This window comes from Monocercomonoides exilis (assembly GCF_001643675.1).
Source record: "Monocercomonoides exilis strain PA203 chromosome Unknown scaffold18-1597598, whole genome shotgun sequence".
NCBI lineage: Eukaryota > Preaxostyla > Oxymonadida > Polymastigidae > Monocercomonoides > Monocercomonoides exilis.
This window is the reverse complement of record NW_027150563.1, coordinates 612525-637029: the sequence shown is the minus strand read 5'-3', so window position 1 is coordinate 637029 and position 24505 is coordinate 612525. Positions and strand designations below refer to the sequence as shown.

Sequence of the window (24505 nt, the reverse complement as noted above, 5' to 3'; positions counted from 1 at the left end):
GTGCACTTTATTTCCAAGACTGTGAAAAAACCGTTCTTTTGATTGAAAATTCGTCTTTTGCTAAATGTAATGCTTCTTCTACAGGATGTGGAGGAATAGATGCATTGAAGATAGCAGAATGTATTTTGCTCCATACCACATTTGTTCAACGTTCAGTGAAAGGAACCCCCGAGTTGGGAGGAGGAGAAGGGATAAAGATCGTAAATGTTAATACACAGCCAGTGGTTTATGATTGCTCCTTTCAAAATTACTCTTCAGGCAACGACGGAGGGGCAATTGATCTGCGTGCAAAGAGAACCGAGAGGCAGAACAATTGTGTTATTAATTCGTTTATTTTTCAACTGCAGTGCGCTTAACTCTTCAGGTTCTGGAGGTGGTGCAATTGAGCATTGGCTTTTAATGGACAATGAATTAATAAATAACTGCCTATTCTGCAACTGCTTTTCGATGATAGCAGGAGGTGCTGATTGCTCACAAATCAATGCAGTGAATAAAGGAATTTAATTTTTCTACTGTTTTTTCCGCAATAACACTTGTGTGAAAGGTGGACATGGCATTCTTCTCAAGACTTTACGCTAAACAACATTCATCAAAACTGTTGTTCAAACAGATAAATAGGAAACAGAGTTAGTGCAAACTTGGGTTCAAACATTGACAAAAGTGAATGGCTTAATGATGCTGGAGGAAGAACCAGATTTGTTTTTTCAACTGCTGCTCAACCAAATTCCAAAGGTGCTTTTTCATGTGGGATCAATGAAAGCTATCCGTGTAATTCTATCAGCCATTGTTTTACTCAACTTATTCCAGGTTGTGCAAATGAAGTCCAGATATTAGCAAAAACAATGACTGAAATAAGAAGTGAAGACTTTGACTTCAACGCTGATGTGAAATATGTACAAAGTGGTGTGAGCGCAACTGTCCAGGTAAAAATTGAAGCAGCTAATGTTTTTCTCATTTCAGTTTCAACAGGAACTTGCTCTTGTGAATTGCTCAGAAAATGTGAATATTAATGACTTAAGAGTATTTGAGAAGAATGGAACTTATAATGTTGGAACATTATACTGCACAACTCTTTTCTCACTAAGTCTACAGTTTTCTGCGAACCCTCCATGAAAGTTTAATTAGCTACAGCTCCGTTATCATCTGCTCATGTTCTCCAGTTAAATGCCAACAATGTGCGATTCGTTGCAGATTGAATTACTTCGGATAACTGTCATTTTAATAATTTCACATCATCTGGGTCTGCTTTCTCTTGCTGTTATCTTATCTTCCCTTTCAGTTCCATGACTAATGATACCATCTCTTCTCCTGATCTCTTTTGGGGAAAACTGAATGTTTAATCAAATTTCAGTCAATCCGACAGAAAAACAATTTTCAAACATTTTTTCGTCGTCATCATCTTTTCTTCTTCTTCTTCTTCCTCATTTTTTATTCTTTTTCTTCAACATTTCCTGCCTTTTTGAAGGAAATCAAATGAAAGAAAACAATGCTTTCTCAAGATTCGAGATATATTTATTACATTCGAACAATTTTTTGAATGAAAATGACTGAGATAAGAAACAGGAGAAAAAAGAGAAAGAATAAGAAAAAGAAGAAGACAACGATGAAGATGACAATACTGATGAAAATGTTTGATGAGAAGTCATATGATCAATCCCTTCTGATAATGGCTCAAAGAACAGCAACATTTTGTTTATCATTAATTCTTTGTTCTTTAGGAGATCTTAACGATGTTCTGAAGAAGCATATACTGATGAATCTTAGCAAGATATAATTCCTTCTCCATCTTCAATATCATCGTCTTGTGAAACCTCATCACTCACTGTCCGTCCCACAGTAGCATCCCAAAGCAAAACGACACTTCTTCCTCATTCCTCTTCAGCTGCAGCCTCAGCAGTACCACCAGCTGCCGCACCATTTGGAACAGCGCCCTCTGCCCTTCTTTCTTTGAGATATCCTTCGGTGCAGTCTCCTTTCACCACCTCAGCCCCACCAGTGCTCTCATCCATTTTCACGCAGACGCTATTGAAAGCACACTCATAGCGCAATGCAGTTCCTGTTCACATTCTTCGCAATCACTCTGTTTTCATTCTTCGTTAGAGGAACTCTCCAGTGAGTTGCATTACACATATCAATTAGCCCAAGACACAACAAGAAGAAGTCGTTGAACTGGCATGTCTCCAGCACCGAAGCAAATGAAGACGGACTGCACACAGACAACATGTGTGCATCTCGGAAGGTACAAAGCAATAGCGCCTGTGAAATCTGTGGATTGCACATTCGCAGAAGAGATTCCTTTTGAACAGACGTGATCTTTCCACAAGCTTCTCCTGACAACGAACACGAAGAAGAAATCACATCGAAACAAAACATGAAATCATGCAGAGCATTAATCGCATCCTTCAGCTACGCTGCTTCTGTCTGGTTGTAGTTCAGGAAAAATTCGAGAATGCAGATGACTCTGTCCTCACCTTCTCCAACTTCAACCATTTTAACACCTCAGAAAACATCTAGATTTTCTTCTCCAACGAATCTTCAACAGCACGATGTTGAAAAACAATAAAAAATAATTGCTCATCTCTTGTGAACTTCTAACACGTGAACCTCCCGGATAGCCACACATCCTCAAAAAACTTCCGTAATTTTTTTCCCTGTGGATCTTCTCCCATCATTCAGCCTCACCCTTCTTCTGCTCTGCATGCTTCTTTCCCAGCCACTGAACAACAGTCGCCTTCCCTGCCTCTTTCTATTCCACTGTTGGAGTTGCAGCAAGCATTCAGTTCTTCTGCTTTCTCTTCGCATCGTGGTGTGGCGATAGCTGAATCACATTCAGCTTACTTGCATCTATTTTTTTTCTGCCTTTTCACACTCCTCTTCCTTTTCCTCTTCTTCCTCTTCTTCCTCTTCTTCCTCTTCTTCTTCTTTTCTTTCCTCTTCATCTTCATCTTCCTTTTCGTCTTTTTCGCTCTTATTTTCATCTGCATTTTCATCACCATCATGAATATCGTCACTTTCTCCTCCATCAACATCATCTTCCTTCTCATCGTCATCTTCAATCACAGTCTGTTTCATGTCTCCATTCAGATGATTATCTTCATTTGGCTCAGCCACACCCAAATGCTTGCTGTTTGATGAGCAATGTTGATTTTTAGGGTGAGTTCAGAAATGGAAAAGAAAATGGATCAAAAGGAGATGAGAAAGAAATGAGCAGAAAAATAACAGAAGAGCAATTTCAATATGAAGAAGGAGAAGAAGAAGAAGAATATTCATAGAAGAGGAGGGAAAAAGAGAAAATTGGATTGATGATAAATGTTTGGGCTGTGAAAGAGGAAAGGGAAAAGCAGGAACGGAAATGTTGATTGTATTTTTCCGATGGATCTAATTTCTCCGAAATCTTCATCTTCTTTCTTCTTCCTTCTTCCTCAACCAATTTGCCACTGTCTTCAACAACAAAACAAGCAAGATTATCTTCAATGTATTCTTTTCTTCTTCTTTCTTCTTCTTCTTCTTCTGTTTCTTGTTCTTCTTCACTGCTTTCTGCATCCCAATCTCATTCATCATCTCAAACATTACAGCCTTCCTCTGCCTTCGGGCAATATAACACATATTTCTCTTCTTCCTCTTCTTCCTCTTCCTCTTCTCCTTCTCCTTCTTCAAATTCTTTATCATTTCTATCAAATAAACCAAATATTTCTTTATGTTCTTCAATTCCTTCATATTCCTCTTCAATTCTTTCTTCTTCTCCTTCTTCTCCTTTATCTTCTTCTTCTTCTTTATTAACTTCTTCATCGTCATCATCATCATCTTCTTCTTCTTCTTCTCTTTCTTCTTCATTTTCTTCTTATAACCATTCTTCTTTTCCTTCTATTTCTTCATTTCAGCCTTATTCTTCTTCTTCCTCCTCCTTCTCTCTCTCTCCTTCACTCTCTTCCCAATACAGCTCCTTCTATTCTCTCCTTCTTCCTCCTCATTTGTCCTTCTGTTATGCCATTCACTCCTCCTTTTTGATGCAAATCATTCAAAATTGCAATATTCACACGCATCTTCGCTTTATTGTCCCACTTTTCCAGCCAAATAAGTTGATGACGATGGAAAATGGGGTGAATTCTATTGCCTTATCAAATTCTTCTTCTTCTTCTTCTTCTTCTTCGTGTTCTTCGCCTCCTCTTCTGCTCATCCATCTCCTCTTCGTACTGTAACACTTTCTCGCCCCTTTCTTCTCTGACCCTCAATCTTTTTCCATGTCAAAGTTTCCCCGCAACACAAGCTCCTCCTGCTCCTTTTCCTGATCAACCAGCCGTTCAACCTTCTCTTCATGTGATGCCTTCATTCACTTCTGCTTCTGCTTCTTTTGAGCAAGTATCATTTGCTTCTTCACAATCACCAAATTGAACAGCGCCTTCTGCTCTATTATCATCTTCTCATATTCTTTCGATAGCTCCATCAGCATTTTCATTAACTTCTCCATCTCGTTTATCTTCTACCGCAACGTTGCGTTCACTCCTCCTTCACAACAACCACCAGAATCATCAATGCTTCCACAATTGACTCCAGCGTCGTTCTTCTCCGATCATTCTCTGATCCCAGGATTTGCTCCCCTCCTTTTATCTTCTCCTCCACAGCAGTTTCCTTCTCCGGCAAAGCTCACCCAACACCCAACTTCACAACAACTCCTTTTCCACTTGTGTGTGCCACAAGGACCACAGCACTTCCATATTTGATAATTACTGCAATTTTCTCCTGGTTCTTTTCACACGGCCCCAACTGCAGAATCAACAAAGCCAAAGATAAAACCATCCCGCACTATGCAGAGGACAGTGAAAAAAGCATGGCAGCATGCATCGCCAAGCAATTAGTATCTGTTTGCTAACCACACTCACCACTCCTCCTTGCTGAGCTCTATGTTCTTCTTCATCTCCACCAGCTGCTCCATCAGCTCCTTCACCTTTGCATTGTTTTTCTCCCTCAGCTCCAGAATCTTCCTTGCCAGTTTCGCCACTATCTCCTCAATCTTCCACACTTCATTCTCGACAACTCCTTATCTTATCACTTCGTCATCTGTCTTCACAGTCACACTCCTCGACTGAGCAGATCGGAACACCAGTTGAGCTGTGGAAGGTTGTAACTTAGAAGGATTAAACAGAATGCAGACCAAATGGAACGCGTTCACGCAGTTCGATACTGAGATCCACTTTCTCCTAAACAACTAACACACCAACGTTGCAAGTTGAAGATGCAGATTCACCAGCGAAACTGAAATTGTCGCAGAAAGCACCACAGCATATCCATTCAGTGTCTGCATCGCACGTGGTGACAGCCGCATGGACTGATCAAACACCCCAGTCATTTTCTTTTCTTCGCTTCTTTGCCTTCGGAATGGAAAGGCTGATCTGTATGCAGCATGAGCAAAAAAGATGTGAAAGACATTTCAGAATCTTTTCATATTGCAAAATATGAAATTTCAAATAATGTCAAGTTATATTTTAAAGGATTCGAGCTGTGATGGATGAAGTTGATATCAATAAAATTTTAAAGCAAAACGTTTGTGTGCTTGTTCTCCATGGAAAAAATGTTAAACAAAACAACGGATTGTTTTATATTACTTCTAGTCTGTGAAAAGCTCCAAATCCTGTATCTTGTGTCTTATTACTGATAGAACGGTTCAAAAATTAGTAGTATTTCCTTTTTTATCAACATTTTGTTCAATAAGACTTTGAACAAATTTTCACATTCAACTCAGATTATTCAAACGACTATATGATCCACGCACAGTGATTCGATTGCTACGTGAAGAGATATAACAGTAGAAGAAATCCATTTATTCAAAAACAAATAAAAAATCAGTAAATCGCTTGTGAATATTTGATTCTTTTTTTCTTTATCCAGCGGTAAATCATTTTCATGGATATGATCTGTTCATTTTCGGATCATATTTGTTGTGGTTTAATGGAAACAAACTTTATGAATCGGATGACAACACCGCTTTTTTCCTTTCAATCATCGGTTTTTGTCAATTTTTTCTTCATTAAAAGGCATAGAATGTCATTTGTTTCATTGAAGGCACTGCTTCGATTTATTAATGATTGCTTTCAATGATTGCATACATGGTTTCATAGGCAATGAAAGTCACAAAATATTTTCTAATATTTATTCACTACTGAAATCTATATTTCAAAAAACGAAAGATTGAAAGAAAAGATAGAAAATTGAATAAAACCAATTGTTTCTTCAAACATTTATTTCAATATTCATCATTTACAAAATATCTTAAATGTCTCTAAAGTCATGGATGAATGAACAAGTTTCATGATTTATTCCCATTAATTTCATTATGTCAAACAGTTACAACATGACAGCTCTTCCCTCATCTTTGTTTGGAACAATATTCTTTGGGTTGCCGGAACAAAGCAACGAAATAAGAGATTTGAGGTTTGTTGAAAGTCATTCCATTGGAAATTTTTTGAAGAATTATTTGCAGACAAACTCTTCCCCAAAATAAAACTGTAAGTCATGAAGACTGCTCAACAAGTTATATCGAAGCAACAGTGATGCAAAACACTTCAATAGACAAAGATCAATCAGATTCAAACTCACTTTCTGACTACACTCCTTCAAAACGTAAAATCGGTTCGGTTTGCTTCAACAGAAGAGAATCAGAAAAGCGAGATCAATATTCCTCTTCTGACAATTCTGACAATTCTCCAACTGAATTATCGAAGGCGGCAAAATCTGAGAAGAGGGGCAAGCCTGAACAGTTGAATGCTCCAAGCAATGAAACAAAACCTAAGAAGAAAAAAGGAAAAATTGCTTCAAAAAGAAATAAATTTCCAGATTTCAACTCATTGAAAGAGAGAAGAGATTTACAACTTGAAGAAATAAATCAAATGGAAATTCACACAGAAAAAAATGAGGATGATAACGAAACCTACGGAGTTCTTTTTGATTCTCTATTGAATAACCCAGATGATGAACATCTTCGGCTAACAATTGACTTTCTTATTGAATTAGGCAACTTAGTTCAATCGGAAATAAGCGCAATTCCAAAACAGGGTCCAAAGAAAAGATTGACAACACATGACGAAATTGTTGTTTATTTGGAATGGCTTTCAAGCAAAACAACGTTAAAAAGAATTGCCTTTTCTCTTGGAATTTCAGAATCAATGGCTTGCAATTCGATCAAGAACATAAGACCATCTTTATTAAATGCACTGGAAAAGATGTTCATCAATCCTCCAAGACCTCAATCGCCTTTGAATGAAGACTATCCACAAGTTGCTCTTTTGGTTGATGCGACAACTATCAAAGTCTCTACTCCTCCAATTCCATTTGAAGATTCAAAGCTGCTATACGATGGACACCATCAAGTTTACAGTATGAAATTTGAAGTTGCTGTTTCCGCATGGTATCCACATAAAGCTTTATTTGTGTCAAATGCTGTAATGGGAGGTGTTCATGATGTGGCTTTGTTTCGTGAAGGAAAAGAAAGATATGTCCAATATTTGAAGATGACGGACAAAGAAAAAGAAAAATATTACTGTACTCTTCACACAGACAGATGGGCAATTGTTGCAGACAAAGGCTATCAGGGTCATTTCACGGATATCGATGTCATAACACCAATTAAAAAACACTCAACGAACAGTAAATTATCTTCGTGTCAAAGAAAATTATGTTTGACACCTTCAACATTCATTTCATGTTCATCGCCCAATTCTTTTCCATGCAACTCATCGTTAAGCTCATCTTCTCCATCCACATCTTCTTCTTCCTCTCCTTCTTTGGCTTCGTCATTTTCATTAGAAACTTCTTCTTCCTCTTGCTCTCCTTCTCCTTCTTCAACTATCTCTGATGATGTTTCATCTTCAACTTCATTTGAATCTGCTGAGATTATTTATTCATCAGATTCTTCGTTCAACTCTTTGAATTCTGAAATTTCCACATCGTCTGCTGCTGTCTCATGTTCAGTGTCAGAAATGCCTCAATCCTTTTCTTCATCTACCAAATCAAATTCATCGTCTGCATTCTTGCCTCTCTCGAAATCAAGTTTCACAAATCAAAATCAATCTCCTTCTTCTTCATCACTTTTTTCTCCTTCATCTTCAGTTCATCTCGCTTCGTTAACAAATTCAAATCCTCGATCCCCTTCTTCAATTCTCAATTCTTCTTTTTCTTTGGCTTTTTCACCTGTTCCGAATTCATGTTCACAGAATTCCACGGACACGTCTTTTATAACTTCAAGCTCAAACAAGGATACAATTCATCCCTGCACATCACACCCTCCTCTTCCTTCTTCAAATGCAAGTAATTCTATGACTTCTTCCACTTGCAACAAAAGTCAATCTCAAGACAGAATGGAAAAGTCAATCGAAAATTTCAATAAAAGTCTAGCAAAGTTCAGAATCCCAGTGGAATGGTTTTTTGGCCGACTTAAAAAGTTATGGCTCAGATTGTCGGATAAGTATACAGGTGGAAAACAGAATATTGATGCAGATGCAAAAATAGCATGTTGGCTAACCAACATCGTTATTGACAGTAATACTTTGGAACCAGCTGATGGAGTGTTCTATCGAAAAGTGACAGAATACTCCATCAGAAAAGAGATGGAAAAAAAATTGATAAAGGAGATCAACTCAAAAGCTAGTTCAGAAAGAAAATTGATAAGAAAAATGTCAAATTCTTTAATCACTGACAGTTTTCTAATGCCTAGAAATACTATTTAATTATCTCAATTGTTTCTTTTTCTGAAAATTTTTATTTGAATGCTTTTTTAACATGTCATCTGAATTCATGAGAAGTGATGTCAGGTTTTCTTTGTTATCATTAAATACACTCAAATTAAACATTTTCATCACATGTTTGTGACTTGTTATTTCCTGTTTTTCCAAACTCTTCCAAGAAAATTTTTCGAACTTTTTTTTAGCAACGAATCAAAATTTTTCCATCCACAAATTGTTGAATATAATCAATTACAAATGTTTCTTTTAATAGAATTAATAAAACACTTATTATTTTTACATCCTTTCAGTTATATAAAAAAGGGGTAAAAATTGAGAAAAATATGAGATCTTCCCACAATTTTATTAAACTTGAAATTTGTTGGTGGAACTTAAAATAACTGCCTTATTTTCAATTCTTCCGAAAAATTTCAAAATTACATGATTATTTCAAAATAACATATACGAATTTCAAATTTTTTCATAAATTTCACAATTACACAAAAATTGTGCAATTCATCTATTGGTTTTGTTTCTATTTAAGTGAGTGAAATTTCATATGTGAAAACAGAAATTTGTATAAAGTGAGAAATTTTTGAATAATTTGAAAATTAAACTAATGGAAGTTTTCAAAAAAATAATCCAAATATAATCTTGAAACATAATAATTTATGTGTATGTAATCAATATTATCCAATTCAACAATTTCTTTTCATTTGTTTTTGTTTAAATAATTTCTTATAAATAATACACCAAAAATAATTCTAATTCGAAAAAAAATAATTCATTTTCGAAAAAGAATAATTCAAAATCGGAATTAATAATTCGAATTCGAAAAAGAATAATTCAAATTCGGAATTAATAATTCGAATTCGAAAAAAAATAATTCGATTTCGGAATTAATAATTCAAAATCGAAAATTAATAATTCAATTTCGTAATTTATTAATTCGATTTCGAAAAAGAATAATTCAATTTCGAAAATGAATATTTCAATTTCGAAATTCATTAAAAACTGAAATTTTCTATTTTTCTAGAGAATGGATTTCGGAAAAGTTCAAGTTATTTTTTTTCCAAACAAATATTATTACTCAAAGAAAACTGTTTTTTAAAAATGAAACAATCAAAAAATCGATTTCTTGAAAATTTTTTTCATTTTCGAAAATCATCACTCAAATGATTAAAATAATAAAAAAATTCATTCTGTTGAATAACAAAATAAAAATTTTTAAATTTCAATTACGTTTATTGAATAACAAAAAACAAGAATTTTTTTACCAATAAAAAAATTTTTTTTACTTTGGTAAATATATTAAAATCATCAATTTTTAATAAGAAAATGAATTCATTTTCTTTTCAAATAAACTTCAAAATAAAATATTTTCAATCAAAATGAATGAAAATTATTTGTAGAAAATGCATCATTTTTCAAATATAGATAAGCAAAGTGAACTGATGAAATAAAAATAATGAGAATTCAAAACACAAAACACAAGTTATTCATTCCACAAATCAAAATATTTTTCATTTCGAAATTGAATTATTCTTTTTCGAAATCGAATTAATAAATTACGAAATTGAATTATTAATTTTCGATTTTGAATTATTAATTCCGAAATCGAATTATTTTTTTTCGAATTCGAATTATTAATTCCGAAATTGAATTATTTTTTTTCGAATTAGAATTATTTTTGGTGTAACTTCAAAACAAATCAATACAAAAAATTAAAGTAACTAACATTTTCGAATAACACAAAAACTTTTACTCAATATTTAATATTAATAAAATAAATAAATATTAGCTGAAAATAGTTTCACATCAAATAAATAACAACTTAAAGAATAAAACATTTTGTAAATTATTACTGTAAAATATAAAGTCAAATATATAAAAATTTACAAAAACCAAAAATTCAACACCATCATATATTTTTTTTATAAACAAAAACAACTTCAATCATGAATTTGTTTATTAATCACTAAAAGACAAAAAATACTTATAATACTTTTAAAAACAATAAAAAAGCAATTACTTTTTTATATCTAGATTTTGAAAGCAAAAATTTTCAACTTTTGATTTGTTTGTTTATAAAATATATATTTTTTACAACTCATTCAACTGTAACTTTATGTTTATTAATCGATACAGAAGTTCTATATAATGAGATTTATGATATTTTAACATAAGAATATATTAAATAATAATTTGTTTCGATTTTTATTTATGAGAAATAAAAGTTCATTTTGTTTTCGAGTTAATTGATATTGTTTGAATGATTATTTGATGGATAAATGGGAAGTTAAATTATAGATGGATAAATTTACTGAATTAATTATCATATAAATAAATTGTAATGAATGTGAATTCCAGAAAAAATTATTGTAATTCATTTCTATTAATTTCGATTAATGAAAGTTTTTGAAGAGAGATTTGCTTTCGCTTTCTTTCGTTTGTGATTACAGTCTAAACAGGATATAATCACATCTGGTTTTGCACAACTTTTTGTGACTATATCCGATTGTGATTATACACGATGATGCTTTACACAGAAGATAATAAAAATTAATTTATGAAATAATTTATTTTGGGTCAAATTTTTTATTTTTGAAAATTCTTCATGAAAAAGCATTTTTCACTTGCGAAATTAACTATTTTCATAAATACACATTATTTAGACTTATTTGAGCACATTTTTGAAATAGCGAAAAATTGAGTTTTTTGATCAAAAAATCGATTTTTCATAGAAAAAATCACGCATAATGATAAAAAATGTGATTATATATTTTCAGCCCTGTGATTATGGGTGATTCTTTTTGAAAAGTCACAAATGTTTTATTTTCAAATAAATCAAAAATTACATATTTTGCTAAATATTTTGTTAACAAATATAAAACTCAACTTTAATAGAATCTATTTCTTGAAAATGCTATTTCTACCATTCTTGAGGAGATTTGTGAGCTGAAACAGAAATTTGAGCAATAAATGAAATTTTTGATATATTTGAAAATTTAACATTTGTGACTTTTCAAAAAGAATCACCCTTATATACGATGGAAAATGAATGAAAAATAGGCCAAAAATGTCGGTGCATGGAAAAATGTGACAATAAACGAATGTGATTATATTCGACGTGATTATATCCGGTTTTGACTGTAAGTTATTTTAAGAATATTTTGTAGTCTTCAAAAAATTCCAAAGTTTTGCGATTTTTTGGATTTTTTAACATGTGAGATTATTTTTGAAATCATCCCTTTTTAAGGAGTGCTGTTTTTTTTAAAGGTTGTTAGTATTTGGAAAGTCATTTTGTATTCAAATGCAAAATACATCCCAATTGTTTCAAAAACCAATATTTTTGTAAAAATAAAGATGAAGATGTCTTCACTGAGCCATTTCATATTTCAGTGTTCATTTGTGAATGTTCAATGAAAATTTTAGATTCGATAATTATGAAAGAGAAATTATGATTTCAAAAATACAGTCTAAACCGGATATAATCACTTCGAAAATAATTACATTCGTTTATTGTCACATTTTTCGATGCACCGACATTTTTTACTTGTTTTTCATTCATTTTCAATTACATGAAATCACAGAGCAGAAAATATTTATTCACATTTTTTTAAATTATGTGTGCTTTTTTCAATGAAAAATCGATTTTTTGATTAAAAATTTAAATTCTTCTCTTTTTCAAAGATGTACTCAAATGAGTCTAAATTATGTGTATTTATGATCAATATTGATCAAGCAAGTGAAAAATGCTTTTTCATGAAGAATTTTCAAAAATAAAAAAATCGACGCAAAATTAATTATTTTTATAATTAATATTTATTTTTTTCTGTGTAAAGTTGCATCGTGTATAATCACAATCGGATATAGACACAAAAAGTTATGCAAAAACCGATGTGATTATATCCGGTTTTGGCTGTAATCACCCACATTTTCTGCTGTCCTCTGAATATCTTTCTCGAGACAATTGACAAAATAAATAATCATAAGTGTTAGAATGTGACTGAATGCAATTGAGTGAAAAAAAAAAAAAAAGTTCGTTGTTTGGATGTCGGAAGAGAGTGTTTTTCAAAAATTTATAATTCATTTTAATGTTTTTTAAAAATGAGATTTGCATTCACCAAATTGCTTTTGGAACAATTCCAACCTGCTTTTCCAGATTAAGCAATTCAAATGCTTTGAGAAATATTTGTAGAAGAAGAATTCGTTTGTTCTTGAAAAATTCATCATCATTGAATCTTGAATATTGTTGAATTTTTTCAACTTTATCATTTCATTAACGGAAAATACAAACAAAAAACTGTATTGCTAGTATTTGTCTTTGCAAACCACTTCAATCTTGAACAAATATGTCAAAATTTTTTTGAAAAGTTCTTTTTGTTTAATTTTCAAATGAAGAAAAAATTTTATATTTCGATCAAATTTCTGTTCCCACTCACAAAATTTTGCTGTCATGAAAACACAATCTTGACGATGTTATTATTTTATTTTAAGTGAAGTTTCGTAAGTGGGAACAGAAATTTGATCGAAATATTAAATTTTTTCATTATTAGAAAATTAAACAAAAGGAACTTTTCAAAAAAAATTTGACATATAATGATTATTTGGTGAAAAATATTTCACTTCATGAATTTTCATTAAAAAAATATGCACTATTCATTGACTTTAAGCGATCAAAAAACATAATAAAAATGAATTCATTTTTTGACATTCGTGAAATGTCACTATTCTTTATATTTTGATAACAATGGTGCCTGTTTTCAAAATATGAAAATCAAATTTATTTTGAAATCTGAGAAAGCGATCAAAAGTTATGAGTGAAGCAATTTTTTCATGCTTTGTGCATAAAAAGCTTAAAAGTCCATATTTTCCCCCATTTCATTTCATTTTTTTCATATAGCTGATTTTTTTTTTTTTTTGAAAACTTCCTATTGTTTTTTTTCAAATAAATCAAAATATTTGCATTTAACTCAAATTTTAGTGAGCATGCTCTAAACGACAATTATATGGAATCTATTTCTGGATTATTCTATTTCAGACATTCCAAAGAAGATTTGTGAGTGGAAACAGAAATTTGAGCAAAATATGAAATTTTTGATTCATTTGAAAATACAACATTTGTAACTTTTCAAAAAGCATTTCCCTTTTGAATACAATTATAAATTCGAATCTAATAATATAGGCGCAGTCAACAGTATCCTCGACAATATTAAAATATTTTAAAAGGGGATTTTGACAATCTCATTGAATCTTTCAATAAATGTGAAATGAAAGCGAAAACAGTATTAACAAAAGAAAGAAAGTTCAAATTATTATTATTCATTCTTAGAAAAGAAGTAAATAAGAAAAAAGATAATGATGAAACATTGTTGGATGAAAATGAACTTGAAACATCCTTAAAAGAAATGAAAAAAATTTGTAGAAAAGGATCAAAAGTTATTGTTGAGAAGGTGAACAGAAAATTGATCAACGAATATGATGATGAATGCAATAATGAAAAAGATGACATATCAAACGGAGAAAATCATTGTAATTTATTCGATGATAAAGAAGATGACAAAAAGGAGAGAAATGACGAAGAAAATGAAAATGCACAAAATATTAAACAAGAAAAAAATGATGAATCAGACTCAAGCGGTGTGTTTATCACAAAGCTTCAGGATAGTGAAGATAACAGCGAAATGGATAAAAATGATGAACAAAAAAACAGATGACTGCTATGAGGACTTCCTTGAATCTGATGTGAACGATTTTAAACCACGGAAAAAAAAATATAAAAGAAAAAGGTCAAGCAATGGAAGATTTTGCAAAAAAAATGAAAACCAACATGCGTCAAATTCAGAAAAAGAATCAGTAAGTTATTGTGAAATAAAGATCAATAAAAATAGAGAGATGAAGAAAAAAAGAAAAAATGATTTTCCAATGAATCAAAAAACTTAAAGAAGAAAAACAAATGCATGAAACAGTAAAACAGAACAATTCCCAATTTCACTTTAACATATCATCATATTTTCAATTAGCTCACTTCTTTTTAAATAAATAATTAAAAACATTAACATTATTGTTATTTACAACAAGAAAATTCGCAATTTTTATTCCTGCAAAGTGTAAAAGTCTCAGAAAATAATGTTTAACGTTTATGACTTTTGTCTTAATATAACCTCCATTCACTTCAATCCTCCTTCGGATGTATTTGCAATCATTGATTCATTCAAGTTAACTTCACTATTATCAAATTCAACCGTTGAGTCATTCCACTTGCACATCTCCTCTTTTCTTTCTCCTCCATCCTGCTCATTTCTTGTTCTCTCTTCATTCTCCACCTTTTCTCCATCAAACTCACAACAATAAACGTTCACACATTCACAGTTCCACACACTCACCATCCATCCTTTCTCTTCTTTTCCCAAACACATCCTCATCGAGCACTTCATCAAATCCACTCTTTCTGCACAATCAACGATCTTCACTATGCTCCCTCTGTTCTGTCTGGTGATGTTGCTCATCGACATCTCCTTCGCCTCCACCCTTGCTTTCTTCGCATCAACAATCCCTCCATCCTCGCTCTCGATATCGCTCATCCTCAGCTGATATATCACAGCCTTGCTCCCTTCACAGACTGACAATATCTGTTGTGAAGTGGAAACACTGCTGACAACACATTTTTCCATCTCCAGCTCTACCCACTCCACTTCCACAATTATGCTGTTCAAAAGTGTCGTCGTTCCAACACTCTTCCACCAACGCTCACTCACCCCCAATGTTCCATTCTTCACTTTCACAATGAATGAATACTCTGATTCAAAGCTCAATCCAAACAAGAAATTTCATTTCTCCACGGAACTCTCATTCACGAACACAACCACACTCCCTTCATCCTCCACAATCTCCATCTTTCCATTAAGAATAATTGTCGATTGAGTCTTCTTTAGACTCTTCACATTCATATCCCCAATCACACACTCTCCACCAATCACACCTTCCCCATCAATCCAAATGGAATTCCACACTCCTCTTTGAATGTGCTTCATAGCACTTCCAATGCTCAGGCAAGGATTGTTCTGCGCCCCACATTGTCTGTCATCTCTTCCACTCAAAGAGACAAACACCTGTGCTAAACGAAAGAATGTGATCAGAGGGATCAGATCAACATCAACTTTACCTTCTTCATCGCTCCCACACATCGAGTACTTCCACTTCAGCGCTTCCTGGTTGAAGTCCAGTCCAAACAGTCTTTCATTCAACTGTGACACAATCGAATCGCATCGGATGAACACATCCTTCCCCACAAATGCATCATTCATCATGAATCGGATATCATCCAATCTCAGCCCAAGTTGTGGCATTTCCGTGTTTGTGTGCTCCACATTCGGGTCAAGTGCATCAATCATTACCCCGCCTCCTCTTCCCTTCACCCCCGAGCACGAACACATCCACAACAAGCATCCAACAACTCTCACTTCTGATTCTCATCTCTTCAGACACACTTTCATCCCTCCTCCTTCCTCGCTCATTTCACTCCTGCAACTCGTAACCGAACACCCCTCCAACACACACTCCATTGCCCTCGCAAACGAATCCACACTCATCACCCCTACTCTGTTTTCTCCATTTGTGATGTTTGTGAACGAAGACCCATTCACTTTTATCACCACTTTTTCGTTGTTTGAATGCCTGTTTTCCCCTCCATTCATCCCTCTTTTGATATTCTTCCCATTCGTCTGTTCATCCTCAAACATCGATATCAGACTTCTCTCCTTCACCCCAACATTCGAGATGTTCACATCCTCCACAATCACCTCCCTTGTTGCTGTTGCACTGAAAGCGATGAACCCTCTCAACTAACCAACTGCATCCATCGAACATCCTTGAACAACAACTCTGCCTCCATTCACTTTCATCGCACAAAACCCTGCATCTGCCATTCCATTTAATGAGCCAAATGAGCAATCCACAACTGACAAACAGATGTTTGCTCCTGATGATTCGATCAATATCTCATGATGACTGTTTGGATTTGGATTTGAGAATGACAAATTTACCTGTGTCAAACCAACGCCAGATGATATTAATGGACTGCCATTTGCATCATTCTCATCTTCAACACTGATAATCACTGCTGTGCCTTTCTTTGTTCCTTCAATCACCACTTTTGGTGAATCTGAAATTGATGATGAAGATGAAGATGAAGATATAAATCAAAATGAAAAAGAAAATTTTATGGAATGGATCAACAACCCTGATCCCACAATGCTGATCTTGTATTCGCCTTTTCCAAGTGTTGGATATCGAAGTGATGTCAAGTGGTCAATCGATGAGCATGGAGCTTCTGAATACCCACAACCACTGAAATCTTTTCCACTTTCAAAAGTGACAAACCCATCCCCACTCCAGTTGCTCCACAGATACACAACCAATGGAATCACATATCCCTCCTCTCCTGTTGTCTTCCTCTCCCACCAACACAGCTTATCCAATGATCCCAACTCCTCTTCCTTTATCTCCCATTTCAGGTTCTCCTCATTCACAATCTCTCTCAGATACCATCCTGAAACAAACACATCATTCCCTTTCCAGGCATTGCATCCCTCAAATGTCATTCCTTCCAACACTAAAAATCCCATTTCATCTGACAATTCAACAAACATCCCTCCTCCCATTCCTTTTCCTCCATTCTCATCATCCTCTATCGGCACTTCGCATTCATTATATTTCACATTTTTCATCTCCAAACTCCCTCTCTTCCCCACTGATATCTTCATCCCTCCCACTTTCATCCCACTTCCACCTGAGCATCTTGATGAAAAATTGCTTTCTTCAATTTTCACATTCCCAATAACTCCCATCCCAACATTCAAACATCCCCCTCCTCCATTTCCACATGCAACTTCCATATTTTCCTCCACTCCACTCACTCTGCTATTCAAAATCTCCAATTTCACTCCACTTGTCATTGTGATTGGTGATTTCCCATTAATAATCACTTCCACTTCCATCACAAATCCATTCATCGTTATCCATTCTTTCGAATTCCATGCAAACAGTGCTTCCTCTCCTTCTCGTTCTGCTTCACCTCAAATCTTCAATCACTCATAAATGAAATTCATAAAATGAATGTGAAAGACAAATAAATACTCATTTAAACAAATTTTTTTTAATGACAAAAAACAAACTTTTATTTTGTGCATTGTTTTTGTTTTTTTTATATCGAACTATTTTGCGTAATCAATGTCTGACTGAGTGAAAATTTTTGAAAAATCACCGCTGATCAAAAAATACAAACCATTATAGTTTATTAAGTTTGTAATTTTTAGAAAAATATCTTTATTCACCAAATTATCCATCAAAGGTCGATTTTATTTCTGAAAATGTGATTGCTTTTATGATTATGAAAAAAATACTTTTGCCCAGAATGAATCACTGTTTTTTTCCGAATATATTTGTTTGCTTCAACAAATGAACACTTTTCTGAGTAATATTATTGGAGTTTTAAACCCTGATGAAATATCGTGTTAAATAATCTTACAGTCTGTGCACAAATAAAATTTGTTCAAATTCCATGATTCACAAAGTTCATATTGTGAAGAATATAAATGTGATACTATGTGCATCTCTTTCAATAACTTTTTTATTAAAAAATTATTATCAGAAGTTTAATGTTTCGTCCAGAGATATCTTTCGCATATTGTTCTTTCATTTTTTTTCCTATCCTCATTTGATTTAAAAAGAATGAAAATCGCTTTTTCTTCTTTGCCATTTGTGCAAGCAACAGTTAAAGCCGGATATGATCACGTCGAATATAATCACATTCGTATGTTGTCATATTTTTCGATGCACCGACATTTTTGGCATATTTTTCATTCATTTTTCATCGCATATAATCACAGGGCTGAAAATATATATCACATTTTTTATTATTAAGGGTTCATTTTTCATTGAAAAATCGATTTTTTGATCAAAAATCTCAACTTTTCTCTTTTTCAAAAATGTGATTAAATAAGTCTAAATAATGTGTATTTATGATAAAAATTAATTTCGCAAGTGAAAAATGTGTTTTTTGTGAAGAATTTAAAAAACAAAAAAAATTGACACAAAATTAATTTGGGTAGTTTTTTTATCCGGACATTTTTTTTAATCCGAACATTTTTTTAATTGGCGTTTCTCAATAAATAAAAACTGAAAATAGAAATAGCATATTGAAACAGGTTTGAATACGTATTTAATGTTCATATTAAAAAATTTTTTTGTCAATTTTTGTTTTTGATGAAGATCTTGGGAATTTTTAATTTATTTTTGATCATTTGTTTTGTTTATTTTGGACTATCTTTCTTTTTTTGTTTATTTTTAACTACAAGGCCATGAAACACACACGATGAAGTTTTATTATTCCAAATGTTTTATGTTTTTTCCTATTATTTCAGGAGTTTTTCGCATTTCATCGTTTTTGACAAAAATCATGAAAAACTGAAATTTTCTAATCTGTTGTTGTATTTTACGATTAATAATACAACATGCCATGTTAAAAATATTAAAATACTTTGCATATTTCATTTGTTAGTTATATTAAATTGAAACAAAAATGAAATGAACAAACAAGTAATAATCAAAAACTGATTGATACAACTATTGCAACAATACTTCACAAAGTTATAACCAAATAAAGTCTTCCTTAAAGTATTTTCCTTTTCATTCACATCATCAAAAATATCTAATAAATGTCGTATCATTCAAAATATTCAATTCTTCATGAATTTTGTCAAAAACGATGAAATGCGAATAACTCCTGAAAAAATAGGAAAAAACATAAAACATTTGGAATAATAAAACTTCATCGTGTGTGTTTCATGGCCTTGTAGTTAAAAATAAACAAAAAAAGAAAGATAGTCCAAAATAAACAAAACAAATGATCAAAAATAAATTAAAAATTCCCAAGATCTTCATCAAAAACAAAAATTGACAAAAAAATTTTTTAATATGAACATTAAATACGTATTCAAACCTGTTTCAATATGCTATTTCTATTTTCAGTTTTTATTTATTGAGAAACGCCAATTAAAAAAATGTTCGGATTAAAAAAAATGTCCGGATAAAAAAACCGGTAAGAGCAGAAGATAGGGGTACCTATTTTTTTAATAGAAAAATTTTTGAATATACTCAAAAAGCTTCATTGACAATTTCGATGCAGTTTTAAGAAAATAAATGAGAACATTGAGTGAATTCTTGTGATATTTTGCGAATGTGAAAAAATATTAAAAAACTCAATTTTCAGTGTATTCAGAAGCTTCACTGCCATCACCTGCTCCTAGATCCTCGTCCGATGATCCTTCAGCTGTTAGAGTTATATCGCTATCAGTCTCTGTGTTTTCATCAACAATATCTTCAATTTGCTCCTTTTGTTTTTCGAACTCCTTTGCATGTTCAAAATCATGAATCATTCAAACATACTCGTGAAAATGTAAAGGTTTGTTTTTTTCCATCATAAAACTTTCCAAATAATTATCTAAAGTTTTAATCTTGTACTTGTACGTGGTAAAAAATTTCTTAATTGACTCCAAAACCCTTCGATAATTTTCGTGCAAGCAGATGATATTTTATCTTTGAACCGATACTTATGGCAAACCGTTGAATGTTTAAAACCCAAAGAATTCAAACAGGAATACGCTCGCCACTCGTCAGAATAAACTGTTGTCTGCTTTTTTACGAAATTTTCAATAATGGGTATAAAAGTTTCTTTCTTTCTGTTTACAACACGGACAATAAGACATTTTCCTTGGTTACGATCAGTTTTTCGCTCCACCATACCAAAGATCCATATTTGTTGTTTAGCCCCTTCTTTTTATAATTCTCTTTTGCATAGAACGGGTTCATCTATTTCAACGTTGCACTCTTATCCTCCCAATGTCAAATCCATTTTCGCAACAGTGTCAACAGCAGATTTTCTTGAAACGCTTGCTCAATATGAAACTATGTCTCTGCTAATGCCCACCAAATACGAAATTTGTTAGAAACTTAATTTCATATATAATTATAGCAAAAGTTGCAGAAGTTTTGATATCCTAATCTTTGACATGAAAAACGAAATGTCCTTAAAAACACTTATTTTTCTTTTGCAATTTTTTCATATCCAGCAACGCTTCCCCATATTAAGACATAAATTCATTTGTTTTTGACAATTCGTGCATTTTTTGGAACAGCAATTAAGTAATTGCACTCGATACCATGTCCAAGTGCAATCAAAGTCCATAAACATTCTTAAATATCTCGAAATAGATATGTTTGTTTCAAATTCAGTCAGGATCAAATGACAACGAAAACTGATCAATCCCATATTTTCTGAAAAACGAGCATAATATGGGTAATTCTTTTTGAAAAGTCGCAAATGTTTAATTTTCTAATACTTCACAATTTTTATATTTTGCTCAAATTTTTGTTAACTAATATCAAACTTCACTTCAATCAAATCTATTCATTGATAATGCTATTTCAAACATTCTTGAGGAGATTTGTGAGCTGAAACAGAAATTTGAGCCAAAAATGAAATTTTTGATTTATTTAGAAATTAAACATTTGCGACTTTTCAAAAAGAATTACCCATATGGGTGATTATTTTTGAAATCATATATTTTTTCGTGGGGAGAACAATTTTCTTATTCACAGTTATTTGCAAAAAATTTTACAAAAAAGCGTTTCATTTTTACAAGTTGTTATCTTTCAAATGTGCATTATCATAGAAAGACAGTGAAATTCATTTATGACATTTGAAATAACATTTGATTTATTTCTGAATATTTGCGACAAATTGTTAATTCGAAAACTTTGATCGAAAAAATATGATATCAAAAAGTATTTCCCATATGTTTACAAAAATGTGAAAATAAAAAAAACTTTAAGTGATATGAATATTACAAATATATATATTTGTTGTTGTTTATTTTATTTTTTCCAGGATCAAACAAAAAAAATCGGTACCCCTATCTTCTGCATTTACCAAAAAACCAACCTAATAAATTTACATTTTTTTTCTATTTTTTCTATGAAAAGCGACTTCGTTTATAATCACAATCGATTTAAACGCAAAAAGTTGTGCAAAATCAGATGTGATTATATTCGGTTTGGACAGTTCGGAATAATTAAAGTTAACATTGGACAATTACATTTCACAACAAAATTGGGTTTCATATTTTTAAAATTTCGGCTTTATCATCAAAAGACTATTTTCTGATGTAAGAATGAGAAAAAAACAACAAAGACATGACTGCACTTTCAGAAACTTGTCTGTGAAATATGCATCGAGTGGCAATCATTGTGCTGAACATTCATGTTTTTGAAAGTTATTCGGAAAACCGTCACATCTATTCATGCATAAATGCATTTGGTTGTGAAATTTCGAAATGATCCAATTTTCAGTGAGAGTGTGAACGGAAAATCACAGCAACAACCAGAATCAAAACAAGTTATTCTTGCAATTGGACCAACAATTTTTTGATTCGACATGAAACAAAATGTTAAAAAAAATTTGAATTATTTTACGAAAATTATTTCATTGAAAAAAAGAGCAGATTGTTGTATTCATGCTATTACTATCTGTTTCCTAAATATAAAAAGCACGATGGTGAAAGCCGATCTCTTGATAGCAGATATATTGTTTTTATTAATATTATGAAACACTTGATTTATATTAATCCTTAGAACTTCCACTTTTTCATGATTTGCACATTGTTCCATCTTATTTTTGATTTATTGGCCAAGCGTCATAACATCATTGCAGCTTCTCCATATGGAACTTCTCGCCTTCTAATTTTGCATGAGATTTTGCACTGTTCTTCGCTTCAGCAGCAATTGATGCCTCATCATCGTCTAATCTTTTATTGTTGGGCTGAATACTATCGTTGCACAAAGCTGTTAAAAGTTCTGTTTCAAAAAATGGAAGGTGACTTGGCAGTTTTAATGCATTTTGCTTTTCATTCCTTAAATTTCTGTTTTTCAGGATAACCACTTTCGTCAATATGATATCTCATCATGTTGATTTTCCTTGTCTCTTTCATTTTCTCTTCAAATAACTGAAATGTTATCAAATGTTTCGTTTTTTATGCATCTCTTTCACATTTTTCTCTCACTCTTCACATCCTTCTTTATGTTTTTCTTCTTATTCGTCGTCTTCTTCAACTTCTTCTTTAACGTCACTGCCTTCATTTCTTCCATCGTTTTCATAGCATTTCGATTGCATCACTTCTTCCTCTTCCACTTCCTCGTTTTTATTTCAATTTAGAGTTTTATCAGATATTTGAGAGCAAGCAAAACTGCGGGCATGACTTTGGTTATTTTTTTGATAAAGCAGAAAAAAAGAGAAGAAGAGACAGGTAAGTTTCACAGCAAATTAGGATCAGTGTTTGAAGAAGAAGAAAGAATAAAGTTACTAAAGATCAATTAACATTTAAAGATATAGGTTAGGTTTTTTGAAAAATTTTTTTAAATCACATATTATTTTTTTCTGGCATGACGATTTAGGCAAATGCATTTTCAGTCATGTTTTCATATGGAAAAAGAGCATGAATCACTCACTTATGAAATCGGTATATAATAAATGAAGGGAAAAGATCATTTTTTGTAAATTTGAGAGAGTATATCTGGCAAATCTTGTTAAAAGCAATAAGAGAAAGAAAAAAGTTAACGATATGGTCGAAGAAGAAATTAGACAAAAATTCTTCAAGAAAAAGATATTCAGAGGTTGTATGATTGAAAAAGAAAGTGAAATGATAAGGAAGAAAAAAAGAAAAAAGAAAATAGAACATTGAGAGTTGCTTAAAGATGAATTGAACAAAAAGAAAAAAGAAAGAAAAGAAAGAAGACGAAAAAAAAGGAAAAGATGAAGATTGCGATGGAAATTGCAACTCCAATGAAAATGCGAGTGGAGAAATGGAAGGATCGATCACACACACAATGCATACTCAAATGACAGCAGCATGTTGTTGATAACCAATTCTTTTCTATTCAGAACCTGTTTGTGTCGTGTTGAAAAAGCTAATTGTGGTGATGCACGAAAAGACATTGATTCCTTCTCCCTTTCTCTGCCACTCTATCGGCTCGTGAAACAACTCCACAAACTGCACGTTCCCCGGAGGAAAACCAAAGAAGATTGACCTCCAACCACATTCCTCCCCTGCTGCAGCCTCACCAGCTCCACCAACAGCAGCTCCGTTCGGAACAGAACATGCAGCCTTTCTCTCTTCACCACCTCCAACTGCACAGCAACAACACTTCGATTCATCCCTTTCCCCACTCGCACACGAAAGCATCTGTGCCTGATCATCCAGCACCGGCTACCCGTCTTGACAACTGAGTTGTTCTGCGACAGAAAAATAGAGATCTGCATTCAGCAGCATCGCAGCCACTTCATCTGCACAGACGACAACTGCTTATGCAGCTCCAAAGCGCACACTTTATTTAACCCTCCCGTAACATTTTTTCTCCTTCCACACCATTGAAACTTCACAATCATCTCTTTCCACGCTATCCTGCTTCGTTCTGCTCTTCTCCATCTCGATCAACATACCAATGTGCTTCTCCTTCTTCTTCTTCACATCCAGCTGCTCCTGTTGCTTCATCACTTCTTCGCTGTCTTTCTCGCTAAGCTTTGAAATTATCTTTTGACTCATCGAAATGATCTTGTGCTTCCATTGAAGATGCTCCATCAGCTCGCTTTTCGTCTCAGATCATTAACAACAACATCAAGAACAACGAAAACTTCTTTATCTCTTGATTCGTATTCTCGTGTTTTTCCTTTT

General features: G+C 32.7%; 6 protein-coding genes across 6 annotated transcripts; 1 reads left to right on the top strand and 5 right to left on the bottom strand.

The window, feature by feature from the left end:
- Window positions 1–1868: 1868 nt before the first annotated feature.
- MONOS_12214 (uncharacterized protein) lies at window positions 1869–3072 on the bottom strand (the record flags this gene model as incomplete). The annotated part of the gene is made up of 2 exons (XM_067864817.1): window positions 1869–2022; window positions 2870–3072. 2 exons carry the CDS (start codon window positions 3070–3072, stop codon window positions 1869–1871), a joined length of 357 nt encoding a protein of 118 aa, XP_067728813.1.
- Window positions 3073–4644: 1572 nt separating this feature from the next.
- On the bottom strand, window positions 4645–5347 carry MONOS_12213 (uncharacterized protein; the record flags this gene model as incomplete). Its single annotated transcript, XM_067864816.1, has 4 exons — window positions 4645–4764; window positions 4872–4978; window positions 5077–5125; window positions 5216–5347. The coding sequence occupies 4 exons, from the start codon at window positions 5345–5347 to the stop codon at window positions 4645–4647; spliced, it is 408 nt and encodes a 135-aa protein (XP_067728812.1).
- Window positions 5348–6331: 984 nt separating this feature from the next.
- Window positions 6332–8720, top strand: MONOS_12212 (uncharacterized protein; the record flags this gene model as incomplete). The annotated part of the gene is made up of 2 exons (XM_067864815.1): window positions 6332–6429; window positions 6509–8720. 2 exons carry the CDS (start codon window positions 6332–6334, stop codon window positions 8718–8720), a joined length of 2310 nt encoding a protein of 769 aa, XP_067728811.1.
- A 6167-nt stretch (window positions 8721–14887) lies between these two features.
- MONOS_16363 (uncharacterized protein) lies at window positions 14888–16111 on the bottom strand (the record flags this gene model as incomplete). Its single annotated transcript, XM_067869273.1, has 2 exons — window positions 14888–15516; window positions 15589–16111. 2 exons carry the CDS (start codon window positions 16109–16111, stop codon window positions 14888–14890), a joined length of 1152 nt encoding a protein of 383 aa, XP_067728810.1.
- Window positions 16112–16561: 450 nt separating this feature from the next.
- MONOS_16364 (uncharacterized protein) lies at window positions 16562–17731 on the bottom strand (the record flags this gene model as incomplete). Its single annotated transcript, XM_067869274.1, has 2 exons — window positions 16562–16727; window positions 16959–17731. The coding sequence occupies 2 exons, from the start codon at window positions 17729–17731 to the stop codon at window positions 16562–16564; spliced, it is 939 nt and encodes a 312-aa protein (XP_067728809.1).
- A 5976-nt stretch (window positions 17732–23707) lies between these two features.
- MONOS_10894 (uncharacterized protein) lies at window positions 23708–24376 on the bottom strand (the record flags this gene model as incomplete). Its single annotated transcript, XM_067863378.1, has 2 exons — window positions 23708–24040; window positions 24200–24376. The coding sequence occupies 2 exons, from the start codon at window positions 24374–24376 to the stop codon at window positions 23708–23710; spliced, it is 510 nt and encodes a 169-aa protein (XP_067728808.1).
- Between the last annotated feature and the right edge of the window lie 129 nt (window positions 24377–24505).